Below are 24,327 nucleotides of genomic sequence, written 5' to 3' on the forward strand. Positions count from 1 at the left end.
GCAGACTGACACAGGGGGTTAAAGTGACTTCTGACACTGACACACTCAGATTACTGAGCACATGACTGTAACAGCACATGAACTGGGCTTTTTTCACTTTTTTTGGTACCTGTTTAAGATTGGCACCAAGGTCCAAGGTTCTCTGGTTTCCTTTCACCTCCCAACAACATACTGCATTCTGTGATAATGTTACCACGCAGCAAATAATGATGTTACTTTTACTTCCCTCGCTGTAACTGTTCCTAATAACTCCACTTGGGCTGGTTATTGTTTTTCAATGATCATGTTTGCTCATTTTTATGAAAGGCGCCAATAATTCTGGAACTGGCTGTATACTGATCATCACTGAGATGAAGAGAAATTAAATTGTGGATTTTCAAAAGAATCTTTCACTTGTATTGGAACAAAGAAGCCCTGGGGCGATGGAACACAAAAATTGCTAAGCTAACTTCCACCTTCACTGAACCCTGACTGACAGCTTTGTTTTTTTTTCCGTATTCTCTGTCTTAATACAGACTCTGAGTCCCAAGACTATTTCTCTCAAACCATATAAACACATGACAACGTTTTAGCAATTTTCTGCTTGTCTGGGCCCTTCGACTACTGCTCATGGGAATAAACAAGAAACCCAACACACAAGACAAATGAAGCGACCTACTCAGACGTATTGTACTGTGTTTTTTTTTCTATTAGTCCACATTTCCAAATGTATCTACACTGTAGTGGGAGTTTTTTTTTTTTTTACAGCTTGGAAGAGGAAATTGCTTTAGATGACAATGTAATTTGGGCAAGTTTTGCTCCTGAAGTCTACGGTCATACAGTTGACTCAATCTCTCAGTCCTTTGAGGGTTGAGCAAGCGAAAAAAAAAAAAAAAAAAAAAAGTCATGGAGCGGCCTTTAAGATCGTGGTGAGGATTCAACCAAGTGGAAACAGGGAGACAAAAGAAATTATTAGAACCCAGGGTTAGTGTCTTTTAAACTCTGTGTAGCCAGATTCTAGTAGAAACAACCCACTGCTTAAAATATGAATGAGGCAGCACATGCCTCTCATTATGGCAGCTGTATTATGTAAATCCCGCCCCTTAGTAAAAAAGAACCAATCGCCTTTTTGAGTAAGACTTTAGCAGACTTTATCGGAGATAAGGAACACACATTATTCCCGCCATTTTTTTTTCACAATTTAATCACCATTTCACCATCGTATATGGGTCTCTCTGGCCATCCACAGAAACACTGCCAAAAAAACAGACTGTACTAGAAGATCTCTTGTGTATCACCCTGAGATATGAAGTCAGCATTTAGCTGGAAGTGTGTTTACAGAGTTTCCACACGCCAAGTGGTAAAGCCTGTGTCAACAGTGTAAAAATGAATGAGGAAGTGGAAACAGATTCATTCGACACACCCTCCTCCATCACACCACTGCCGATAAGTTCACACATCCAGAGCGGCAAGCATGCGACCTTCAACCTGCTGCTCCTCCTCCAGAGACTAACTGGGAAAACGGTTACGTGGATGGAGAACTCAGAGACGATGGAGTCACACCAGACACACCAGCCAAAATAAAAAAATAACACTGTAAGCATGCCAACTCACCTCCTACAGCCATGACACAGTATTTTGTGGAGTTTAAAATATCAGTTTGAATAATGTGGGGAACTCGCTCCTGTGATAAGACTTGTTGAAGAAATCATGTCAGCTATATGCTGCTTGCTGCCAAGATCTAGCATGATCCTACAAAAAAAAAGAACTTTGCTATACACTACTGTTTTTGTGCTGCAAATGGACATGCGTGTGACATACACGATAAACAATGCTGAGTGTTTGAAATCAGTACTGGAATGCAGGGTTAGAAATAAGGTGCTCCAGAACTACAGTTGCTATACACTGTGCTGGAATGACTCCACGTTTCATTCTCCATGCAAAGACAAACAGTTATGGGCACAAAATGCCCGTAACTGAATTCATGCACTCACAGAGAGGAACAATACATCCAGAGTAAATAAAAGTTCAATAAAGCTGCTCGAAAAAGAAAGGCTCGTATACAGGATTTGTCTGCGTTGTGAGGAACCATCGTGAGTCAAACTAGACATTAGCCATTGTAAAGCTACTAGTCAGACAGGCACGGCAGATGTGTTCAGACAAATGAGCTTTTGTGGTGGAGTTGAGAGCAGAGCTGCATTGGGAAAGGAAAGGGGGAGGGATTCAGAAACACAAAGGAATGAAGTACAGCCATTGATTCTCTCCATACCACAATGTACAGCTCCTGCATGCTTACGAGGCACGGGTCTGAACCACTGGAAACTGTCCTGCTGACTTGCTAAAGACACCTGGGTTTCCAAAAGCACCTTTATAAAGCACTTTAGCATACTGTCAACAGTGCCATGACTAGCATTACCAAAAAAATGTCAATAGTTCATTGGGAAGGTGCCAATATTAAACTTCCAAAATCACTGTTTACAATATTATCATGTATTTAATATACACCATGTGGCCAAAATTTGTAGATCCCTCACCACCACATTCTTTCCCAAACTGTTGCCACAAAGTTGGAAGCACACAACTGTTTAGGATGTCTTTGAATGCTGTAGACTTACAGTTTCCCTTCAGTGGAACTAAGGGGTTCAAACCCGTTCACAAAGCGGGCTCCATTAAGACATAGTTCGCCAAGGTTGGACTGGAAGAACTTGAGTGGCCTGCACAGAGCCCTGACCTCAGTAATGTTCTTGTGGCTGAATAATCACACATCCACACTCCAAAATCTAGTGGAAAGCCTTCTCAGAAGACTGGAGGTTATAAAAACAAAGGGGGACTAAATCCGGAATGGGATGTTCAGAAAGCCCATATGAGTGTGATGGTCAGGTGTCTATAAACTTTTGGCCATATAGCATAACTACCAATATATTGAATATAGATATCTCTGAGGTCTGCAACATGCTAATAAGCCTCAGTTCCTGGCTGCTCTGATCATTCATAACATTGCCTGATCTTTTTCCAGGCTTGTCCAGTTTGGGTGAGCCTGTGCTCAATGCAGCCCCAGATTCTTGTTCTTAGCTGACAGGGTGTGAAACCCGATGTGGATCTTCTGCTGCTGTAGCCCATCCACTCCAAGGTTCAACGTGTTGTGCATTCCGAGATGCTTTTCTGCTCACCACGGTTGTAAAGAGAGGTTATTTAAATTACTGAAGCCTTCCTGTCAGCTTACACCAGTCTGGCCATTTTCCTCTGACCTCTCTTAGCAATAATACATTTCCTGCATGTAATACATGAACTGCTGATCACTTTGATGGTTTTGTTTCTCGCACCATTCTGTGTAAACTCTAGAAACTGTTTTGTGTGAAAATCTCAGGAAATGAGCAGATTCTGAAATACTCACAACCAACCCATCTGGCACCAACAATCATGGCATGGCCAAAGTCACTGAGATCACACTTTTTCACCATTTTGATGTTTGATGTGAACATTAACTGAAGCTCTTGACCTGTACCTCTATGATTATATGCACCGCATGTTTGGCTGATTGTTGATATACAGCTCTAGCCATATATTTATAATGCTATTTACTTGCATGTATGTAGATCATTCATTACACTGGCCCATGACCACAAATAGACGTAAAAAGGGATTATTCAGTGTGAGGTAATTCAGTGTGAGGTAATCAGCTCTTATCTTTGCTTATATTTAAGGGAGTTCACGGCTACTCCTCTACTCTTTATCTACGAGTTCCTGGTCTGTGCTGTAGGTGTACGACTATTTAATTCCCACGGTACGTTATTTGCTTTTTATTCTGTGTATGCATGTTTCAATGATTAATGCAGTCAGACAGTGACAGAAAATGTCTCTCTGAATATCAGAGCCTGTAATATCAGTACATACTGACGTCACATGTGCTCCAGTGGCACAGATACAAGAGCCGAGGCTGCGGTTTTCTGCTCAGTATGATGCTGCAGAGAGAGCACTGGTGATTTGTCCCCATTACAAGGCTATTACATGATTCTATATTAATCTGTCTCCCAAGTCAAAGTTTGTTTGCTGGGTTATTGCAATAACAGCAGCACAGACGTGTGGAACAGCAGTGTGCACCGAAAAGAGAAGCACAATCACTCGCTATTGCACCGCTTCTTATTTGGAATCAGCACTGCAATATGTGTCTTCATAACTCCAGGAGATTGTTCTTCCTCAGGAGTACAGAATTACAGTGATACAGCCTCAAGGTCCTGCTTCTGCCAAAAAGGACACACAGAACAGCAGCTAATCCCACGGACAGCTCTTCAAGCTCAATGCAAAATCAAATGCAGCTCAGTCACACACTTTTAACAGCAAGTTTATCTATTAAACTGATAGGGACTAGACACAGAGCTGCTGAAATCTCCATTCTGATTGGTCAGAATGTGGTCTAATGCAGTCGCTCTAAAACATATATGTTATCGTTTCTATAGTAACAACTAACTGACAGTGACTTGTATCCCAGGCACATCATTCAAGCCTAAAAAGAAAAAAAACATTGTTATTTAACAAAATAAAGCATAAATTTTATAACGGTGAACCTGTTGCTTTAGATGTTTCAACGCACTGCATTTGTGTCGTATTACCTTCGAAAGAGACAAAAGAGAGAGACTGCTGAGGAACTGACTGACAGCAGCTCTGAGATAAGTGATAACAGGAAGTAGAGTTTTTACCACATCAAATACGACTATTAACAAAAAAAAAAGTATGACGACATATTGTATAACAATGAAAAATGTACAATCGTTGGCAAATTGTTATAGTGTAAGTGCTTATAGGAAAGGAAAACTCAGGTGTTGTAACATCACACCACACTGTTAATTATTTTCCTGCTACTGCACATACTTTTATGTTATATTTGCTGCATATCACATAATAATTGCCTAACCTTTCAGCATGGTTTATGATATTAAACAGTGTTAAGTGCAGTGTGTTTAAGACACAATTCGGTGTTGTGATATGTTAGAACTTTCTCACTACATGTGCGATGTTAGTTTTTCCTCACCGCTCTCTAGTTTATTAATGTCCTGAACTTGCAGCAGCTATTTTCTGGTATTGAACACAACTAGACAACTATTCGCTGAAGCTAGCTAGCAAGTTAGCCACATAAGGTAGCTACGAGGTTGTGTTACGCTACCCGATTCATTTTAACCAAGGAGCAACAAACACAAATGCGACGAAGATGATTGTCGACTACATGACAAGCAATTCATTTAAACTTTGAACAACAGCTCGCTCAGAGCATCAGTTTGGTTTAGAGCTGCGAATGGGACTTTATTTATTTATTTATTTTTAAATAAATCTCACTCCTTCAGATGCTATTCACGGATCCCACCTACTCCTGCAGAATGACTGCCTAATCACGCACGCATATTTTCTAATAAACTTCTCTCGTTCTTTGCCAAAATATCCAAAAAAATTAGTCAGGAGAGTAAAAAGACTCCCTTTCCCACAACTTTTTTGTTGAGTCCCCCAGGATTCCAGTCCCGATGCGAAACTCTAACACCGAGTTTGATTCTCAATGTTTGTCAAAACTTTCATGGAACTCTGGTCTGGGGAACAAAAACCGTGCCACCAAGAAGCACCCATGCGATTCTACATTCAAATCTGATAAAAATAAGAGAACTTAGAGAACATCGGTCCTCACCCTGCCTGCTGAATGCTGCTATCAGGAGCACAACCGCTGGCAAAAACTGCCATGTTCCCAGGAAACCTCTTCTTAAAACAAACAAAGGGTACTAGTGATGTGCTGTATATTGAGGTATATAATATTTTAGAATGGACTACCAGCACATCTAGTAGTGATGATGGTTAACCCAACACTAAGAGTATATTCTGAAAAACAAAACACCCACACTGCCAGGAAATGGTAATATTTTAACTGTTATCTCACAATATCTCTCTCACACACACACATGCACACACACACACACACACACACACACACACACAGAGACAGAGAGAGAGAGAGAGAGAGAGAGAGAGAGAGAATTCTGCCTATTTCCTCATAAAAAGGAAGTAAGTACTGTGAAAATACCCTGCAGTTTCTCACTTTTTGTGGCTTTTATCCAGATTCAGTACAGTCAGTATTAAAGCTACAGCTTGACATCTAACACTGAAAACAGTGTGATGATGTAATACGGTGGTGGGATAATCCAGGATAATGATCTGTTTCAGTTCACAGGTGTACCATTTGTTCAATTTCTATACGGTGAAAGGATTTACACGATTATCGTTAGATTTCTTATAGATAACGAGAAAGCTACTATATACCGTACATACACACTGTAAGACATAAATTTCTGACAAATTCGGACAAATATTAGGATTATTATTGTTAGAAGATTTCCATTATATGACCTTTCAGGAAGAAAAATCAGACAGACTGTTCGCTTAAACGTTTATTCAAATAGTTTGCTTTTTGTAACTAGCCACATGCTACATGTTCATATAATAATAATAATAATAATAATAATAATAATAATAATAATATGCCTAGGCGTATGATATCATCGTATGTCATCCATGATGATTTTCAAACCTTCATTAAACTCGGAGTAGGCTGATGAAGAAATGATCAGATACATCACAGAACCGTGGAAGTTCTTGGATACTGCCTTGCAAATGTGACAGACATTATCTCAGGAGTAAAGGAAACACTGTACAAAATAAAAATGTCTGCAATATCAATATTGTGTGTGTCTGTGTGTGTGTGTGTTAAATTATAAGCACAATTACTTGTAACAAACAGCTGAATTTGGATGTATCAACATACAATATGATTTCCTTCTTTAGTAATTTATTGTAAAACAGCAAGGCTCCCATCATGTATTTTTCATCAACTTCACATTGTCCAAAGAGCTTCTGCTGTGTATTCTCTCTGAGACACCGAGCAAATATTTTCATCCACCGACTCAACTCCTTCCAACTCCAGATTCCAAATGAGCTCGTAACATATGCCTCAAATCTGGGGAACTTTCTGAGTCTTGTCAGAGCGGCACAACTAACTAATGTTTGTTTGACGTGGTGTTTGCTAAGTGAGGAATAAAACACTCCAGGAAGTGCTGTTGTAGGAAAATAATCAATGACGGGGTGGTGTGATCCGGCCTGACGTAAAGCACGGTTACTTTTATGATTACAGTCTTTAATTTATTAATGAATGACACATGGTGCTTTTTTTTTTTTTACCTACTCATAGTTACATTTAATGTTGTGGAACATCTGTTTAATAAGTTAATGAGAGAAAAAACAAACTTAGCTTGTCATGTGATTAAAAAAACGCAAACATCTTTGTCCTGAAGACTTTCCTGTTCCTTTACAAGGTGCTGACACTGGAGACTCCTTCCATAAATGTTATTTAACATACAGAAAGCTCCTCTGAAAAATTAGCTTCTACTTTATCTTAAATCAGGCTACATTAGAGGCTACATAAAAAAAAAAAAAAAAAAAAAGAGATTGTGGTACTTTTGAAACAAATTAAGTTTCAATTATTTTCAGGCAATGCTTGTTTTTATCAGAAATGTATTGTATTGAGACACGACTGTATAGTGTCGAATCTGAATTTTGTGTATCGTTACACATCTATGATGTGCATTAGTGCGTCTTCAGTGTGCTTCAGAGCAGCTGTTTCACTCGACACAACAATAACAGCCTTTCAGAAACAAAAAGACAGCCTCACCCTGACATCGTCTAATCTCCAGGATAGCGGTGTATCCAAACACCTTCAAACGCTTCAGTTTAGCCCCACTGCGCACTGCTAAACATTACCATCATCTGAAGCGGGAAAAAAAACAGAAACTGTAAACGCCGTACTGCTGTAAAAGTGTTTCACCTGATCCTAGTGAGATAAAAGCACCCGACAAGCAGGGCGGTTCATAAAAAATCTCCTTTTCCATCCCCAGGGTGCATCTACTCTTCTGTAATAAACATCGCAGCTTCTGGACGAGGGCCAGCCATTTGCATAGCTCTCAGAGAGAGTAGATTAGCAACATGCTTTGCCGCTATATAATAAATTATTCATGTGCAGCCCCTTAGGAGAGATGACACTTTTGTAAAAGGTGCAAAGTCAACACACAGTCTCTCAAAAAAAGCTGCATTTCTTCACAACAGTATGCTGAATGTGGGAACTGGCTTGACAGAATTCATTTAGTATTATAATGTCGTTTCATAACAATTCCTTCCAGGGCTCGTTCTTTTTTACCCTCCATATGAGTGCCTACCTTAATAAACAAAAAAATGAATTAGATTAAAGCTACGTAATGATCACAAACAGCTGAGCCAAAAGCACGGCGCAAATATAACAGCTGCAATATGTGTGTTAGGCAGGAACCAATATTAAACTCTAATATCATGATAATTGCTCAGCTTTCTATATTTGGTTTGTTATATTATCGTGATGTTAACACCTGAGAAATAATTCATTCATCCACCATAAGGATACATGCAGAAGTAGTGCTTTTCCACTGGACAGTGCAGTACAGTAACAAACCCTGACTCACTTGTACGACCGTTTCTGGAGGATTTACTAGGCAACGTTACAAATTTATCATTTATCATACAATATATTGCTTCGGATTTGTTTCTGTTGCTGATAGTCAGCTTGATTTTACATTTCCACATAAAATCTAGCCTCCTCCAGTTACACTGAATCCCAAATGCCTTTCTATTCACTATAGCTGCTCACTACATAGAGGTGGTGTACAACCTACATAGTGCACTATCTGTCTGAGAGAACATCATTTGAGATTCAGCCATGGAACAGGTGTTGTATTTTCACATCTTCTGACAGACTGCACCCAACATTCTGTCTAGTTTCACTAAGCTAAAATGTATTGGCACCTTTGGCTTCATTTGGGATGTTCACTGCCAATTATGCAGGCCAACAAAATGTTGCTTGTGATTAACAGTTTGGCCCATCATGTAGATCAGTGACAGCAGTACACCCATTTTCATTCATGAGCAGTGCTTTAGTACTAGATTAGTCGAATAACGTACCCATACCTAATCACATCATATGCCTCATACCGTCCAGAAAACTTCCGCTACTCTGTTAGTACTGTGATTGGGAAATAACAAGGAAACAAAAGAGCTATGGAAGTGGACTAGTGTACTAAGGGTGTGCCTTCTGCCTAATAATATTCCACTTTCCTTAACTGGAATTGGAAGAATAATGAGAAGAATAATGAGATGTTTGGTTACCCGAATTAAACTTTCTTCATTTAGGTGGCAATGCATGTGTTTGGACTCGACAGACGTAATAAAGAGAAATAATGAACAGAAATTTGCATAGTGCAGCAAACATGTCCATAAAAATTCGAACTGAAAGTTAGAAAGTTTAAAGTGAACTTTCTAAATACCAGATTTTAGGAATGAAAATCTCATTGGATTAATGAACTTTGTGATCACAGTGTTGTTTATATTTGCATGTTATAGCCTATTTACCAAATGAATGAAACAACCATGAATGCTCCACATGAGAGAAGTGGCAAGTATAAAATTAAATGTTTATAAAATTAAAAAAAAAACTTGCTTCATATCATTGAGAGCCAGGTAATGCCTCTATGTGGCTGATTTATTGCCATCATTGGCACTATTAAAATACTTCCCTTTTTTCATAACAAGCCGTTGTGAATGGCAAAGTGTTAGCACAATAAACCGACTATAAAGGTCATTTATACATAATGTTATTCCTCTATAAAGCAATGAGTGACCTTTGGACATCATGGTTATTACTCCAGTATTGTAAAATAGCCGTCTATGTACCATTTAGGCCTATAGTTTGGCTGCTACATGACTAGTGTGTGTAACAATGCTCAGTACTACACCATACAGCCAAACATATGTGGAACCCTGACCATCACACCCATATGTCCTTTCTGAGCATCTCATTATAGATTTAGTCCCCATTTACTGTAATAATACCCTCCACTCTTCTGCGAAGTCTTTCCACTAGATTTTGGAGTGTGGCTGTAAGGATTTGTGATCATTCAGCCAGATGAGCATTAGTGAGGTCAGGCACCTCAAGTGTCAAGTGAAGAAGCCTGGGTCGCAGTCTATATTCCAGTTCATCCCAAAGGTGTTCAGGGGGGTTGAGGTCAGGGCTCGAGCCACAAGTTCTTCCACACCAACCTTGACAAACAATGTCTTCATGTAGCTCGCTTTGTGTACAGGGGTATTGTCATGCTGGAACATGGTTGGGCCCCTTAGTTCCAGCGAAGGGAAATCTTAATGCCGCAGCATTCAAAGACAACCTATTCCGACTCTGTGGCAACAGTTTGAGGAAGAACCAAATATGGGCGTGATGGTCGGGTGTCCACAAACTTTTGGCCATACAGTGTAGTATTCATACTTTTGTGTTTACTGGTTAGTTTCTCTGTCACTCTGTCTCTAAAGCTGCAACGATTAGTCAGCATAGTCTATTATGTCGATTTTGTAACTTCAGAATGTTAACTGTTAGGATATTCATCACAGTTTTGTTTAACAAATAAGATTATTTGGGGGGAAAAAGCAATAAACAAAAATGCCAAATGATATTTGTTCCCACTCATTTTCATTCATAGGCCATTTTAAGCTGATTATTCAAGTACTATCATAGAGTGATGATCACACCCATGTAATGTAGTGTACAAAATCTTTTACTTCAAAATCAGTCATTCCGTTCACTATAACAGTGTTCTATGTAGTGCTCACGAGGGAACCATTTGGGACACAGCGGACTTGTGCTTAGAGCACTTGTATCACTGTCAGCTCTTTAACAGCTCAGTACTTAGATAGGATTCAGTTCATTTGTAAGTCACTCAGGTAAAAACATGACAAATGAATAAATACACACACATACACACACTCTCTAAGTCTCATCTTAAAGGCCATGAACATTTGCAAAACTTATCAGCATGCACACACACTATCACATCCCTTAAGAGACAGGCAGCGGACATGCACAGAGGAAACGACTGTCTTTTTTTCATAACTTCATTCCAATTCTTCATTCTCTGCAGAACAGGAAACCTCAACACATCCAGCCATCTATGCTCTGTGGTTAAAGGGCATGTAACAAAGTGTTTTTCACAGTTTAAACTGGCAACAAAAAATTTATATTATTCGCACTTGTAGTCCTGAAATGGTACTTTAACAGGATGAATGTATTTATGTTTTCAACATATTTTCAGTTCATTTATCACCTGCGACTTCTGTCTACTTATGGTAAATCTGCTGCTGATTCACTTATGAATGACTGTAAAGTTTACCCTGCCATGAATCAGTCTATGAATTTGTAAATCACCAGACATTTCTCCTGTTTTGCTTCTTTGTCAGTTTAAGATGTTCCTCTTGTTGTTGCATCTGAACTGCAATTGAACTGCAATCTGAATTGCAAGACTTCTTGCTTGCAATTTCACGCGAGATTTTCTGGTCATCTCCCCGGAATTGTACTACGCCTCGCCCTGGTCAATCCTGCCAGGATTACAATTCTGCTTGCTTTCACATTTAACTCCGTCCTTCCTTCCTTCCTAATCACAGCTGGCTTCCTTCCCAAAAGGATAACTGTGTACCCAGTGCAAAATGAGCAACAAGCAGGGGTCCCTTAGAATCGGTCATATTAGGATTGTGCGTGAGCTCCTTAAGAATGTTGGCTCCCCAAATTACTTGTTAAATTAAAGAAAAACAAAACAATAATAAATGTTTGGCTTTTTGAAATGGAACATTTTCCACTTTAAATCTCACACAATTATTTTATACTGACGAGTGAATTCACAGTTCATTTCAAACTAATTGTGTTTACATCAAAATAATATCCAAAGTCATGAAGCATGTTTGACTATAATCACAAACACGCTAATGTATTAACGTCACCCAACGCTTGCTCTGTAGAATAATTAATAACTAAATGTGGCAGTTCCACCACAATGTCATTAGATAACAGAAAAAGCACAAAAAGGCACTACACTATTTCCCTCTTAAAGGATTCTATGAATAGTCAAATTATAAACACCTCCATGTAAACCAGTACTGCATGGCCTGTATTTGTATACTGCAACATGATAGGCTCTTATAGTTTATGATGCAATAACACTTACTTGTTACTTGTTCAGCTCTAAAGCCAGGATTATGATTTTGGCATGATTTAGCCATAATTTTGCATTAGCATCAGTTTTTTTTTTTTTTTAATCAGATGGCGAATCGTACAGTACAAGGGTAAATAAATCCAGATAATACATTCCACCAGGCTGTCAGGGGTCACAACAAATTTCTGACAAGTCCGAAAATTTAATCAGACATCGTGTATTGTGAGCACTGTCATCTTGTGCTTCCCTGAAAAAAATTAATTGCGCATGGTGCAATACTGGCAGAAACAGTGAAAGCATGATATGATGTCTACAAAAGATTAAACAATCTAGAGCTGTGTCTTTGCATACTAGCATACTATTCGAGACCTTCTTGGGTATGAACCCTAGTAGAAAGTGTTTGAATAAATTTAAAAAAAAAAAAAAAAACAAGAAAAACAAACAAAAAAAAAAAACATCTAATGTAGCAAAGACAACAAGTCTTTTGGATCTTTAAATGTTATCATTTTCGCTGGTTCATGACAACAATCACAACGACATTTCATAGAGAAAGTTACAGAACTTTTCCATACTGCTGCACAGAAACAAATGTTTGTCCCAGAATAGCCTGAAATCACTACACTATCTTTCAACATCAACACTTACAAGTTACACCCAAGTATAACCCTGGCTAAGGTCTTTGCTCTCATCTGTGTGGTGTAGCAGGGTGAGCAGTAGTCTTGTAACAAGATTTCACTACTCTTACAGGGTCTTAACCTTGACTTTCCAGGAAGATGTTCAGCTCTCCCTTTTTTAAAAAAAAAATTAATTAATTAATGCACAATCTGCTCAGTCATTATAATTCCCAGGAAAAATGTAATAAAAATGTTCTATAAACCTCACAATAATTCCCTCAACTTTCATCACAATTATCAGTATAATTATATTGTTTTTTTGTTTAATTGCCATTTTGCTCATTCTCACTGAGAGGCAAACGGACTTCAGCAGCTTTGTATTCAGGATTCAGTGTCATCAGTTCTAACACACTACGCTATATTCTAAGTTTAGATGAATTGAAAACTGTTAATGATGTTAATATTGTAATACTATATAATATTATGAGTTCTGAATACTATGAAATATAGTCGACCAAATGATCACGCCTACTTAAAGTTCCCATGGAAATGCTTTAGAGCCGTGATTTGATTCCATATGTTGACTTATTTCCTGTGAAACAGGAAGTCGGAGTAATGGTATCTTGAAATGCTTGACTGATTTACAAACCAGCCAATATCATTTGAGATACGCCACACCAGCGCGGCATTGACCTAACCCTGTCCACTTCAACAAGGATCATGTCCTAGATGACAAGCCGGTGTGATTTTGGACTACATGTTTAGTTGACTGTTAGTTGAATAAATGAAAAAAGGCAAATTAATAAATGGAATGGTTGGAAAAGGGATTATGAAAAGGAAGCGGAAGACACACAGACAAAATAAATAAATAAATAAATCACAGACGAGCCACATTTGCTGCTAATGAGCGACTACTGTAGAACAAGACCAAGGGGCGGGACAAATGCGTCTGTATATAATCAGTACAAGTATGAATCATGATAACCTACTATTTGTTTGTCATTTTTTTCTAGCTAGTGTTCTACTGCTCTCCATAACACTAAGGTATTAGTACAAAAAAAGCTCTGAAACACCAATTTTGATTTCAGAGGCACTTTAAGAGGTGCTTCTCTCAGTTTGGAGATCCATTACTCACTAAAGAAAATTACAGTAGGTAATTTGGCAAACGCAGCCATGACGCTCATCTGTAATCCAAGCACAAGCCAAATGGAGATATGGGCAAATGAAAGGTGGGCAGATGGAGCACAAGTACACCAAAGTGTCTCCTCACACATATGAAGGGAACTGAATTGCACCACAGCATGAATTCTGGCATGAGCTGCCTCTGACTCAAATTATTCCACTTCCTGTTTCCTGTTCCGTGACTTATGTGAGCTGTCCTCACCCTGCACAAGCTGCAACTGAGCCCAGGCATTCTGCCCATCCCTGTGGCCACAGCACGGTATATACATGCTATACTGCACTGCTCTCATAACCCGAACAGTGATTCTGTTATACTTCACTCTCGCTCCTCCAGACTGCGCTTTAACTGCAGTGTTACTGACAGACAGACAGACTCTTCTCATATTCTCATTTGGCCCTTTATCCAAAGTGTGTGTAAATGCACTGTCTACATGATCTCCACCTGAACTGGCTAAAAGTGCTGTAAAATCTGCGTACGTCCATAACGGCAATAAAGATGCAATCAATTATGAACATATTCTACTAAAGGCGGTTGTAGACTGACTTGTCACTTGTCACTCACTTCTCACTCTGTATGGGATGATCCTAATAAAATCTTGGCTGAATTTATTAACAGACTCTGTGCTGACATGTTCTCCATGTCAGATTAGAAAATGAAGCTCCTCGAACAACAGACTTGCAATTAAAGAAAATTACTACATTCTGCTTACATCATCGATCAGCGTGAGCCGGGCTTGTGCAGAAAATGGAGCTGTGGAAACAGAAGGTGTGCTTGAGGTAACAAAGATGTTTTTTGGTCCATTAACATGTTTTGGTTACGTTTCATCACTGATGCTATTGTATTTGTAACACTGTATTTGTGTGTTTTGTGTAATCCTGTGCCATCCTCCTATAGGTGGTTTTAAGAAGAGTGTCAGTAGCAGCGCTCTGAGATTTTAATCAAAACTTCGAATACTGCCGGAACTTTCTCGGTGACTGTCTTTAAATCTACCATTTACAGCCTGATTTTTTTTGTCACAGATAAAACTCACACATCGTACATCAGTTCTTTGGTTGTGAGTTGAGTCACCAGCGTACAATTTAGCACTAAACGTTTCTGTTCATCACTTTTTTTGCACAAGCCCGGACCACGATAAATGATAAGCAGGAAGTAGTCATTTTCTTTAATTGCTAGTCTGTTGTTAGAGGCTCTTCATTGCATAATCTGATATGAAGATGGTTTTACTGCAATCATCTCATACTATATGACACAGTAATAAAGACTGCTGAAATCACACAGTCTAAATCTACAGGGTGTCCCAAAAGGCTGCATATATAAGGGAAATTAACACGTTTTAGCAAAATATCTAGTCTAAATCTACAGGGTGTCCCAAAAGGCTGCATATATAAGGGAAATTAACACGTTTTAGCAAAATATCTTCCAGAATGTTTCAGATTTGGTTTATATTATAGAATTTTTTTCAGACTGTCTTTAAGAATGCCTTTGACAAAACAAGAAGTATTGAAATTATTCTCGTGGCTGGATCAGGAAGCTGTTTCAAGGATGCGATGGACTATAAGAAGAAACAAATTATTAACAAATTCAAAAAGACTGGAAGTGTTGCGGACTAACTGAGAAGTGGACGTCCGCGAACATCCACTGACGAAGGCACAACCGATATGGTGCTGGCGTACACAGTCCCCAGTGTATGGAGACTTCTGAGGCACGCTGTAGTTTAAGACCAGCGATCTCATCTCACGACCAAAGAATCCTTTTACGATGTGAGATTTTCTGTGAGAACAAACTCGTCCGGTGTAAAGCCGGGTTAAGTGCTGGTGATTTCAGTGGAGGCGAGCTGTGAGAGATTAAGAAAGACGAAAGATCCTGCACTACAGTAAGGAAACTCAGTGTGTGACAGGAAATAATCACAAAGGAAAGTTCGTAGTAAGTTCTTAGAGTTTATGAATAGAGTGAAGGAGTGCCATCAACTGCAGCAGATTTTTTATTTTTTTTCCACTCCTGCTATACTCAAGCCTGGGCTTGTCCTGCTGCAGTAACACTGTACACATATGAGAAGTTTATAAACACATCTGCACTGTGTTGTAAACAAGGATTTCTCTGGGAACAGCAACAAACAAGAGCAAATAACAAGTCCAAGTCCCACCCTGAAGCCTGCTCCACTCAGTGCACCTGGCTCAGATAAAATACCTGCATTTCCCCCTCACTCAGCTTCTTGTCTGCTAGTCAGTCACTTTTTCTTCTCTGGAATTATTACTATTATTAGATATCTTGCGGCTTTTCTGGGACATAGCACTGTTTTTGTTGGCGTGTCGTCAAACCCTAACGTCACATCTGTAACATTACTGGAACTTAGCTAGCTAGCCAATTAGCCGGGTTTGGGTTTGACAGCTACTAACATGAATAATGGCTTCTTCCTGACTTTGTGCCCAAACTGTTCAGTCAGTCTTGCTTCAGGCTTTAAGTTGAAACACATTACAAAAACTATGTCGAATGTTTAACCCGATAAGAAGCCCTTCTACTTGTACTGGAGTATCTGTAGGTTATGTGTTGTATCTCACTTCCGAGCGCTACTCCGTCACCCCTCCCATAGCAGCTCCACAAGCCGATTAACAGCAAGCCTCCGCCACTTTCAGTAACCAGCGGAATAAAAACAATGCAACACTTACCCACTGAGTCACTCAGGCAGTAAAGCAGCACGAAGAGTTTAAACAGAACCATGGCGAATAAATTCATCGCGCGCACATTGACACCGCCAAGGCTTCTGCGTATATGTGTGTGGTGTGTGTGTGTGTGTGTGTGTGTTTCAGTTTTTCAGTTTCGATACCTATTAACTCTTAAAGGCACAGCAGCCCGTGTTTACGGCGGCGGCGGCTGCTGCCCCTCTGCGGCGTGACGTCACCGCTCCAGCAACCGGACGTCACTGACTCCAAACAGGTGACGCCAGAGCCAGGAAGTGCCGCAAGCCCCGCCCCCTAGTGAATACTGAGATATCAGATAGGCTATACAGAAAATATGAAAGGAACACTGAGAGTCATTTCTACCTGTTTACTTGTGTTTAACTTATATTCTGACACTGAGGCTTTACTTGTTTTTTTTCCCCTGGAATTTAAATTCTGTTTGTCCTAGGTTCAATTTTGTGTGTGTGTGTGTGTGTGTGTGTATACACATACATACATACATACACACACACACACACACACACACACATATATGAGTTCTTCCTGTAATCATTTGGAATATGTAGGAAGATACTTTTGGCATTGAAGTGTGTTGCAGTCTTTAGAATCACAGCAAAAAAAAAAAAAAAAAAAAGCTTAATTTTTATATTCACTGAACCTTCTTCTTCCAATGGTGTTAGATTAATAAAATCAAATAAACATCTTCTCATTTAAAGAAACGTAAATAACAAATAATAATAGTGGCCTGACATCAGTATTGCATGGTGAAGTCGCCATCATGTGGTCAATGTAAATACTGCACAAAGTAAAGTGTGTGCACGTTTTGGCTTGTGAATTCAAAACAAGATATTTTAAGTTAGAAAAGCTAAATACAGATTATCCTAGAGGTTTCAAGACTGATTTGCAAAACTCTGTGTGCAGACTGTAACTGGCATGCAGACAGACTGGGTGGTGTGTGGTGTGTGTGTGTGCGGTGTGGTGTGTGTGGTGTGTGGGATGGGGGCAGTGTTTCTCAAAATTAGCCTCAGTCTGCAGGTGTGGTCAGGTTTAACTCGGGTCACTTAACGAATATAAAACCAATCATGAATTTCGATTTAAATGATCTGACTATTCCTGCATTTTATAACTCCTGATCCACCCAGTGACGTAGATATGTAATAGATGTGTAATAAAGAAAATTAATAACAAGACAAAAAATGAAGAGAAGAAAATAAGAAGGGGAAAGGGATTTAATTCCTTCTTATTCTTCTTATCATTATTATTATCACCATAATAATAATTATAATAATAATAATAGTAACGATATTACTATTATTATTATTACTGTTGTTGTTGTTATTGTTGTTGTTGTTATTATTATTATTGTGGTGATATTATTATTGTTGTTGTTGTTATTATTATTATTGTGGTGATATTATTATTGTTGTTGTTGTTGTTGTTGTTGTTGCTGTTGCGCATGCGCAGTGACAGGCGGGTAGGGCTGCAGACTGGCGCTTCGGTCCAGTTTGTGTGCGCGTGCTCTGTAATATCGCTCCTCTTAGCTCGTGCGTTGAATCCCTGCGCGTGACTGATTGAATTAGAATACATTAACCGTGAAGAAGAAACCCACCTGAATATGTTTATAACCGCTTAGAGTTACATTCACCTTTTTCTATAAGCTTTCCTAAAATGATATTTATACATGATGTTAAACGTGGAATCAACACTAATCTACTATATAAATCTTGTTTAAAAAGGTAAACAAGTCGCTAGTTATCGGCTTAGCTGCGTGAAATGAAACAATGGTGACGTCCGATTGAACAGTCGGTAATAGTGTTCTTCCTATCTAGTGCGCATAAGCTAGTGCACGAGTGTGCAGGAAGGGACGAGCCAATCGGAACACGGCCACAGTGAATTATTAGGAGTCTCCAGAGCGGTGACGTAAGAGGCAGAGACGTCGTCGTCATGGCGTCGACGGCGCTGCTGAGACCGGAGCTGTGTTTTTAGTTCGAAAACGGGGCTGCGCTCGACGAGCTGTCGAGATGGAGAGAAATGTGAGCCTGCACGGAGACGCCGCGGCAGGAGAAACGGGAGGAAACAGCGCGAACGCAGAGCTGTCGGTCAGCAGTTTGGGTCCGAGTTGCACAACAAGCGCCACTACTACTACCACTACTACTACTACTACTCCAAGTGCTAATGCTAATGCTAGCGCTAACGCCGCGTCTCGCGCAGACAGAGCGGATGTTTGTGAAATGATGGAGGCAGGCGGAAAGCTCGTGCAGTCTGGAGAAGAACCGGGGAACGGGCTGGGTCACGCTGCGTGTGAATCCGCTGCCGGAAATAATGACGCTCCAAACTCGAAGTTAGTAAACAAGCCGAGCAGAGAGGAGCCCTCTGTAGGGACTGCAAGTGGGCGAGCGGATGTTCCAGAGCAGGAGGTCCAGGAGGCGAGCAGTGTGTGTGCTGACAGCAGTGCTGCCAAGGCCAAGTCCGAGTCTCATGAAGGCACCCTGTCTCAGGGGCTGCCCAGCCTGGACTCCCTGGAGTCCTTCTCTAATCTGAACTCCTCCTGTCCCAGCTCTGAGCCTGTCAGTGAAGGTTTGGAGGATCAGGAGAAGGGACTGGCGGTGGTCCCTCAGGGCCAACTTGGGGCAGAAGGGGGCAAAGCTCAGAGCTGCAGGGAGCGAGGCGGTGCAGGTCAGTCCATCTACCACATCAAGTGGATCAGGTGGAAGGAGGAGAACACGCCTATCATCACCCAGAATGAGAATGGCCCATGCCCTCTGCTGGCTATTATGAATGTTCTTCTTTTGGCCTGGAAGGTAAATAATAACAATAATGATAATGATAATAATAATAATAATAATTGTTGTTGTTATCATCACAAATCTTATGCATCAGTGCCAAAGGTGCTTGTTGGAATATATAAGGATATTTGTTTGGGAATGTTTGGGCTGGGCTCTCACACCTTGTGAGTAAGTCAGACTGCGTGAGCAATAGTTTATTGCACAGCATATTGCAACATAACCCTTCTCAACTAAAGTCACAACCTCACACACACATCACCGTTCACCTCTACTCTTCAAATGTTTTTTATTTTTTATTTTATTGTAAAAAATCTCCAGTCCATTATTTTTATGAACTAAATTGTGAAGCTCAACTTAAACATAAACACTGTACTTATGTTAACACAAAGGAGCTCATCAGATGCAGTTTTGTTCAGTTGTCTGAAATGAGTGAAGTAAATCTAATGAACATTGGCATATTTTCAGCGTGAAAGTAAAGTGGTTGTCCTGTACGGAATACGATTGGAATAAAAGTTCATATTTTCTTCAGTCAGAAGCCTTCTGTCATCACAGCTTGAATCCGGCAGCACATCTGGAAATGCGTTCAGGCCAGAAAGGTCCTGTTTGTTGGATTTCCTCTCATCGCAAAATTCTACAGCCTTTCCAAAGCTCATTTAAAGCTGTTTTCCCTGGCATGCTGTCATCCCGTCCTGCATGTGTCTTGGTTACGCAGTCCATAAATGGTCACCAGTATACAGCTCTCTGCTGAATTTCAGCCTCAGCCTCATTTGCATCATAAAGATAACGTTTAATTACTGTGTTTGACGGCTACCTGGCAGGCAGAGAAGGCTCCTTGTGAGTGCTCGTGCTTTAATCTTCAAAATGAGGCTCGCTATCTCTCGGCTTCATGGCTGCTTTTGAAAACTTACCTGTTTGGAAATGATTGGTACATCAAGGACGAAATTTAAAGAAAAGGTTCAGTAAAAAATGTCCCAATTTCCCCAAACCTAGTAGACTCGCTAATATGCGATTAGTGCCTGACGTTTGCTTCTTTAATTTTCCACTAGAGCTTTGAGGCTAATGTAGCTAATAAATAATGGACGTAATGGAAATCGTTTCCATTAATTCACGCACAAATCTTCATACGCTTGCATTAAATGCCATTGTTAAGCTACAATAGTAATATTACCAGGATTTAAACTATAACTTCAGAATGCAACGGTGTTATCCATATAATTTCCAGGACAATTCCACTTTTAAACTTTGAAAGGAGGAGCCCAAGGAGACGGAATTATAATAATTGCAGTTTAATATCCATGATGGCTGCCCCCATAATATTACAGCGTTCAGCTGAAGTCGTGCTCGTGTTTAAAAATGACAGTAAATCATCCTGTTTTCTAAACTACACCAACGAGTTTGTGTGGCATCACTGATGAACTGGATGGTCTGAGGCAGATATTTAGGGAAAATATTTTGGATGAGATAGATTTGAGAGAGATTTTCATTCCTTTGTTGGCTACATTACTGTCATAGCTCCAGTGCAAATCTAAAGAAGCAAACATCAGACGCCCAACATGTCTTGGCTGATCGACTACACGTTAAAGTTAACTTTGTGTAGATTTGATTTTAACATGACTGTTTTTGGTCTTTTCCAGGTCAAGTTGCCACCAATGATGGAGATCATAACAGCAGAGCAGCTGATGGAGTATCTGGGTGAGTATAAATTGAATTGATTCATTCTGTCACTTTATGGCAGCTTTATGTCACTTCTGTATTGCAGACAGCCTTTATAATGTGGACAGCAGAGTTAGGAATGAAAACCAAACATTATTAATAGCTCACCGCAGTTCGATTCATTTGGAACATCATGTTGGGAGGTTATGATGATGAATCGATATGAGGTCCAATACACACATTTCTATTTTTATTACTAGGATAATTATATTTAGAAATAAGGATATACGAAGCTGACATTGAGTATTGGAGCTGAAATCAGCCCGAATGTTCTGTATTGGATGAGATTAGACATAATCATTTATTCAGTCCACTGACGTATTGCCATAAACGAGTGATGATGAGAACTTAACACGTCTTAAAGCCTACTGCCATCATGGCTGTTAGACATGTCACCTAACTCACTTGTATGGAGTTTGCTCACTTACTGTATTAGTACTGTATTGAAAATGAAAGAATGGGATCAGTGCATCCTCTATTTAGAAAGGTGAACTTTTTTTTTTTTTTTTTTTTTATTGAATGAAACTGTGTAGCACAAAACAGAATCTTGCATAGTTCAGATTGTTAAAAGAAAAACACACTGCTCAACTATTTCCAAACACAGACTGTCCTGACCTGAACTTGTGTTAGAGAGAGGAGTAAGACAGTCACACACACAGGTTTAGAATTTCTGAAGCAGGAAACTCTTAAAACAGCCTCAAGGCACTCACTGATTGCTAGTTTGTCTTTAGGGTGGTAATTCAAGCCTAAGATGCTGTGGTTATCAGAATTACAGGATAGTGGACTGCAAATCTTCTGGGGACTCTGTTAGGACACATTCTGTATGTCCCGCTTAAAGCTTTATATATAAAGGTTTAGTGTACGTTTAATCGTTTGTAGTTAAGCTTGTGGAACATCCTCGAAACAAGTTAGTTATTGTCCTCACTTATGTTATAAGAGCTGTAAACAATTGTTCCCTCACAAGGCTCTCTTGTTTTCCCCCCTCTTTTAATTTAGTTAAAGTTAATAAGACAAAAAGTCAGCTTGTCATGTTACTGAGAAACCAGAAAGTGCAAAGTCTGCCTCTGTCCTGAAGACTTCCCCTTGTTGGAAAAATGTAAAGGCAAAGCTTTACCTCTGACACTGGAGACTCCTTCCAAACATGCTAAATAAACCTCTCCTCACAGAAAACATTTAAACAACGAAACTCTTTAAAATATATGTTTATGAGTCTGCCATACAATCCCTGTTATGAGTTGAAGGAGCGCATTAATGTAAAACTGTGATTTTGCTTGTAGCCGGAATGACTTTCAGGGCTGCTGTTGTGGAAAATTAATCAACATTTTCTGACTAATCAGAATCGAGAATTCATCAGCGCTGTGGTATTAGAATTTTTAAAGACAACTTTGTGTCAAAACTTGTGTCGCTGTATTGTGCAAAATACGTTATCGTGTTAGACAATGCAATGATTTTGCTCACATTTCCGTGCATGCACCGGTGGGAGGAAAATATCAACCAATAATACGTAATATTTTACTTCTAGCTTCCCCACCTACGAGTCAGTGAGTTGGACTGCATGTCTGAAAGGGAATCTACAGATTAGCCTTCACAAACAGACAGCTGGCGTGTGTGTGTGCAGGAGGCCGGCATTCTGATGGACAGCATCAGGTCTGGGGAATACCCCCCTTACGTCAGGGAAACTCAATCCGTGATCCGCTGCCCCTCCTAGGCACTGCTCTGGCACTGCACCCACACTGTAATCTGTGATAGGGGGTGTGGGCGTGTCTTATTACTGAGAAATCTTTAGCTTTCTTCTGCACCTGGCATCCAAGTCTGAAACTGTGGGTTTTCATTACACCACTTAGTTTAAAATCTTTAAAATGTAATTTAGCGTTGCTTATTGATTTGTCTTGATGTTACAAAAAGAAATATGAAATACAGCAGCTGCTAAGTTATGCGACAGCCGGGAAGTTTTGAAAGGGGTCCAGATTAGTCATGCTGGGATGGAAGAGAGAGAGAGAGAGAGAGAGTGAGAGAGAGAGAGTGAGAGAGAGAGAGTGAGAGAGAGAGAGAGAGAGAGAGAGAGAGAGAGAGAGAGTGTTTCGTTCATACCCATCACATATCAAATTGTGCTGATTTTCTCTAGCTGACAAAATACAGAGAAGAAATACTTGCATTCTTCACATAGCTAAACGAGAACCATTATGATCATGTTGTGATCAGGTGACAGTTGTCATAATCATGAGTTGTGCGACGACAGCTTGACTTTGGATTTTCTCGGCAGTGTTGAGTGGAGAGAAGGTTTCTGGTAGCCATAATGACTCAATAGTAAACATGTGGTTCATGCGTCTGTGGCTGTTTGATTTACTAGACCAAAATCACTGACTTGGGCTGGAAACGCCGTTCCATAGAGGGCTGCTTTCTGTCCAGCGCGTGTATAAAGATGATGGCAGTGTTTAACTAAATGGCAAACTAGAAAGCATGTATGTGATATGTTGCGATATTCATCACACACAGTATTTGGTATTATACATAGTTACTTCAAAATACTATTGTTATGTGTCCCATTCAGGAGTAGGCTCATAGGTGGACAGCATTTGCTAAAGTAAAGCTTATCTTATCTTAAAGTAAAGACTTTCTTATATTGTTTCTTATATTGAACTAATATGAATGTAGAGAAAGCAGTCCCATAATTCCATTTGGAGGCTGGAGACTCCTTACAGAAAGCTTTACTGTATCAATTATTATATGTTCTTTTTTGTTAAATAACAAAAATTTTTTTTTTTTTAAATCTATTGTTTAGGTGGAATGTCGGCCATACAAACCCCTGTGAATAGTTAAAATTATAACGTATTAGAACAATATATAAAGCTGTGATTTGTCTAGCAGTTGGCAGTAATAATTTAATTTCAGTCCATGTCTGCTGGAAAAGCGGTAATTAATCTTCTAATATTCTAGAAGTGGACCTTAGCATCTCTCTAAGTGTGTCAGGAACCAGGACCAGGCTTGCTAGGTGCATGACGACATCATTCTGTGGCAGAAAGGACGTTTTCAGGCATGAAAACAAATATTCTCCAGATGAGTATAAAGCTTGTGCCTCTTTAAAGTTACATATCAGATTACAGAGTCTCAGATCATAATGTAATTTGAATAAAACAGTTATTGTTCATGGATGCTTGAGACACAGCCTGTATTTTTACTGATGGAAATAAAAACACAATCTGGACTATCACTGTTTAATCATTTATAGGGCCAGCTCTATTAATTGGATCATGAGGCTAATCAATAATTTTATTTCAAAAGCAACTT

General features: G+C 39.6%; 2 protein-coding genes across 2 annotated transcripts in view; one reads left to right on the forward strand and one right to left on the reverse strand.

The window, feature by feature from the left end:
• The window catches only part of adam10a (ADAM metallopeptidase domain 10a), a 94,731-nt gene extending 78,006 nt beyond the window's left edge, over positions 1 to 16,725 (reverse strand). The window contains exon 1 of the mRNA XM_053229588.1: positions 16,529 to 16,725. Coding sequence (XP_053085563.1) covers positions 16,529 to 16,595 — 67 coding nt within the window. The 5' untranslated portion in view covers positions 16,596 to 16,725. The remainder of the gene's footprint in view (positions 1 to 16,528) is intronic.
• Positions 16,726 to 18,047: 1,322 nt separating this feature from the next.
• The window catches only part of mindy2 (MINDY lysine 48 deubiquitinase 2), a 34,915-nt gene continuing 28,635 nt past the window's right edge, over positions 18,048 to 24,327 (forward strand). Inside the window, exons 1-2 of the mRNA XM_026937436.3 lie at positions 18,048 to 19,341; positions 20,961 to 21,018. Coding sequence (XP_026793237.3) covers positions 18,562 to 19,341; positions 20,961 to 21,018 — 838 coding nt within the window. The 5' untranslated portion in view covers positions 18,048 to 18,561. The remainder of the gene's footprint in view (positions 19,342 to 20,960; positions 21,019 to 24,327) is intronic.

Source organism: Pangasianodon hypophthalmus, chromosome 25 (assembly GCF_027358585.1).
Source record: "Pangasianodon hypophthalmus isolate fPanHyp1 chromosome 25, fPanHyp1.pri, whole genome shotgun sequence".
NCBI classification, from domain to species: Eukaryota; Metazoa; Chordata; class Actinopteri; order Siluriformes; family Pangasiidae; genus Pangasianodon; species Pangasianodon hypophthalmus.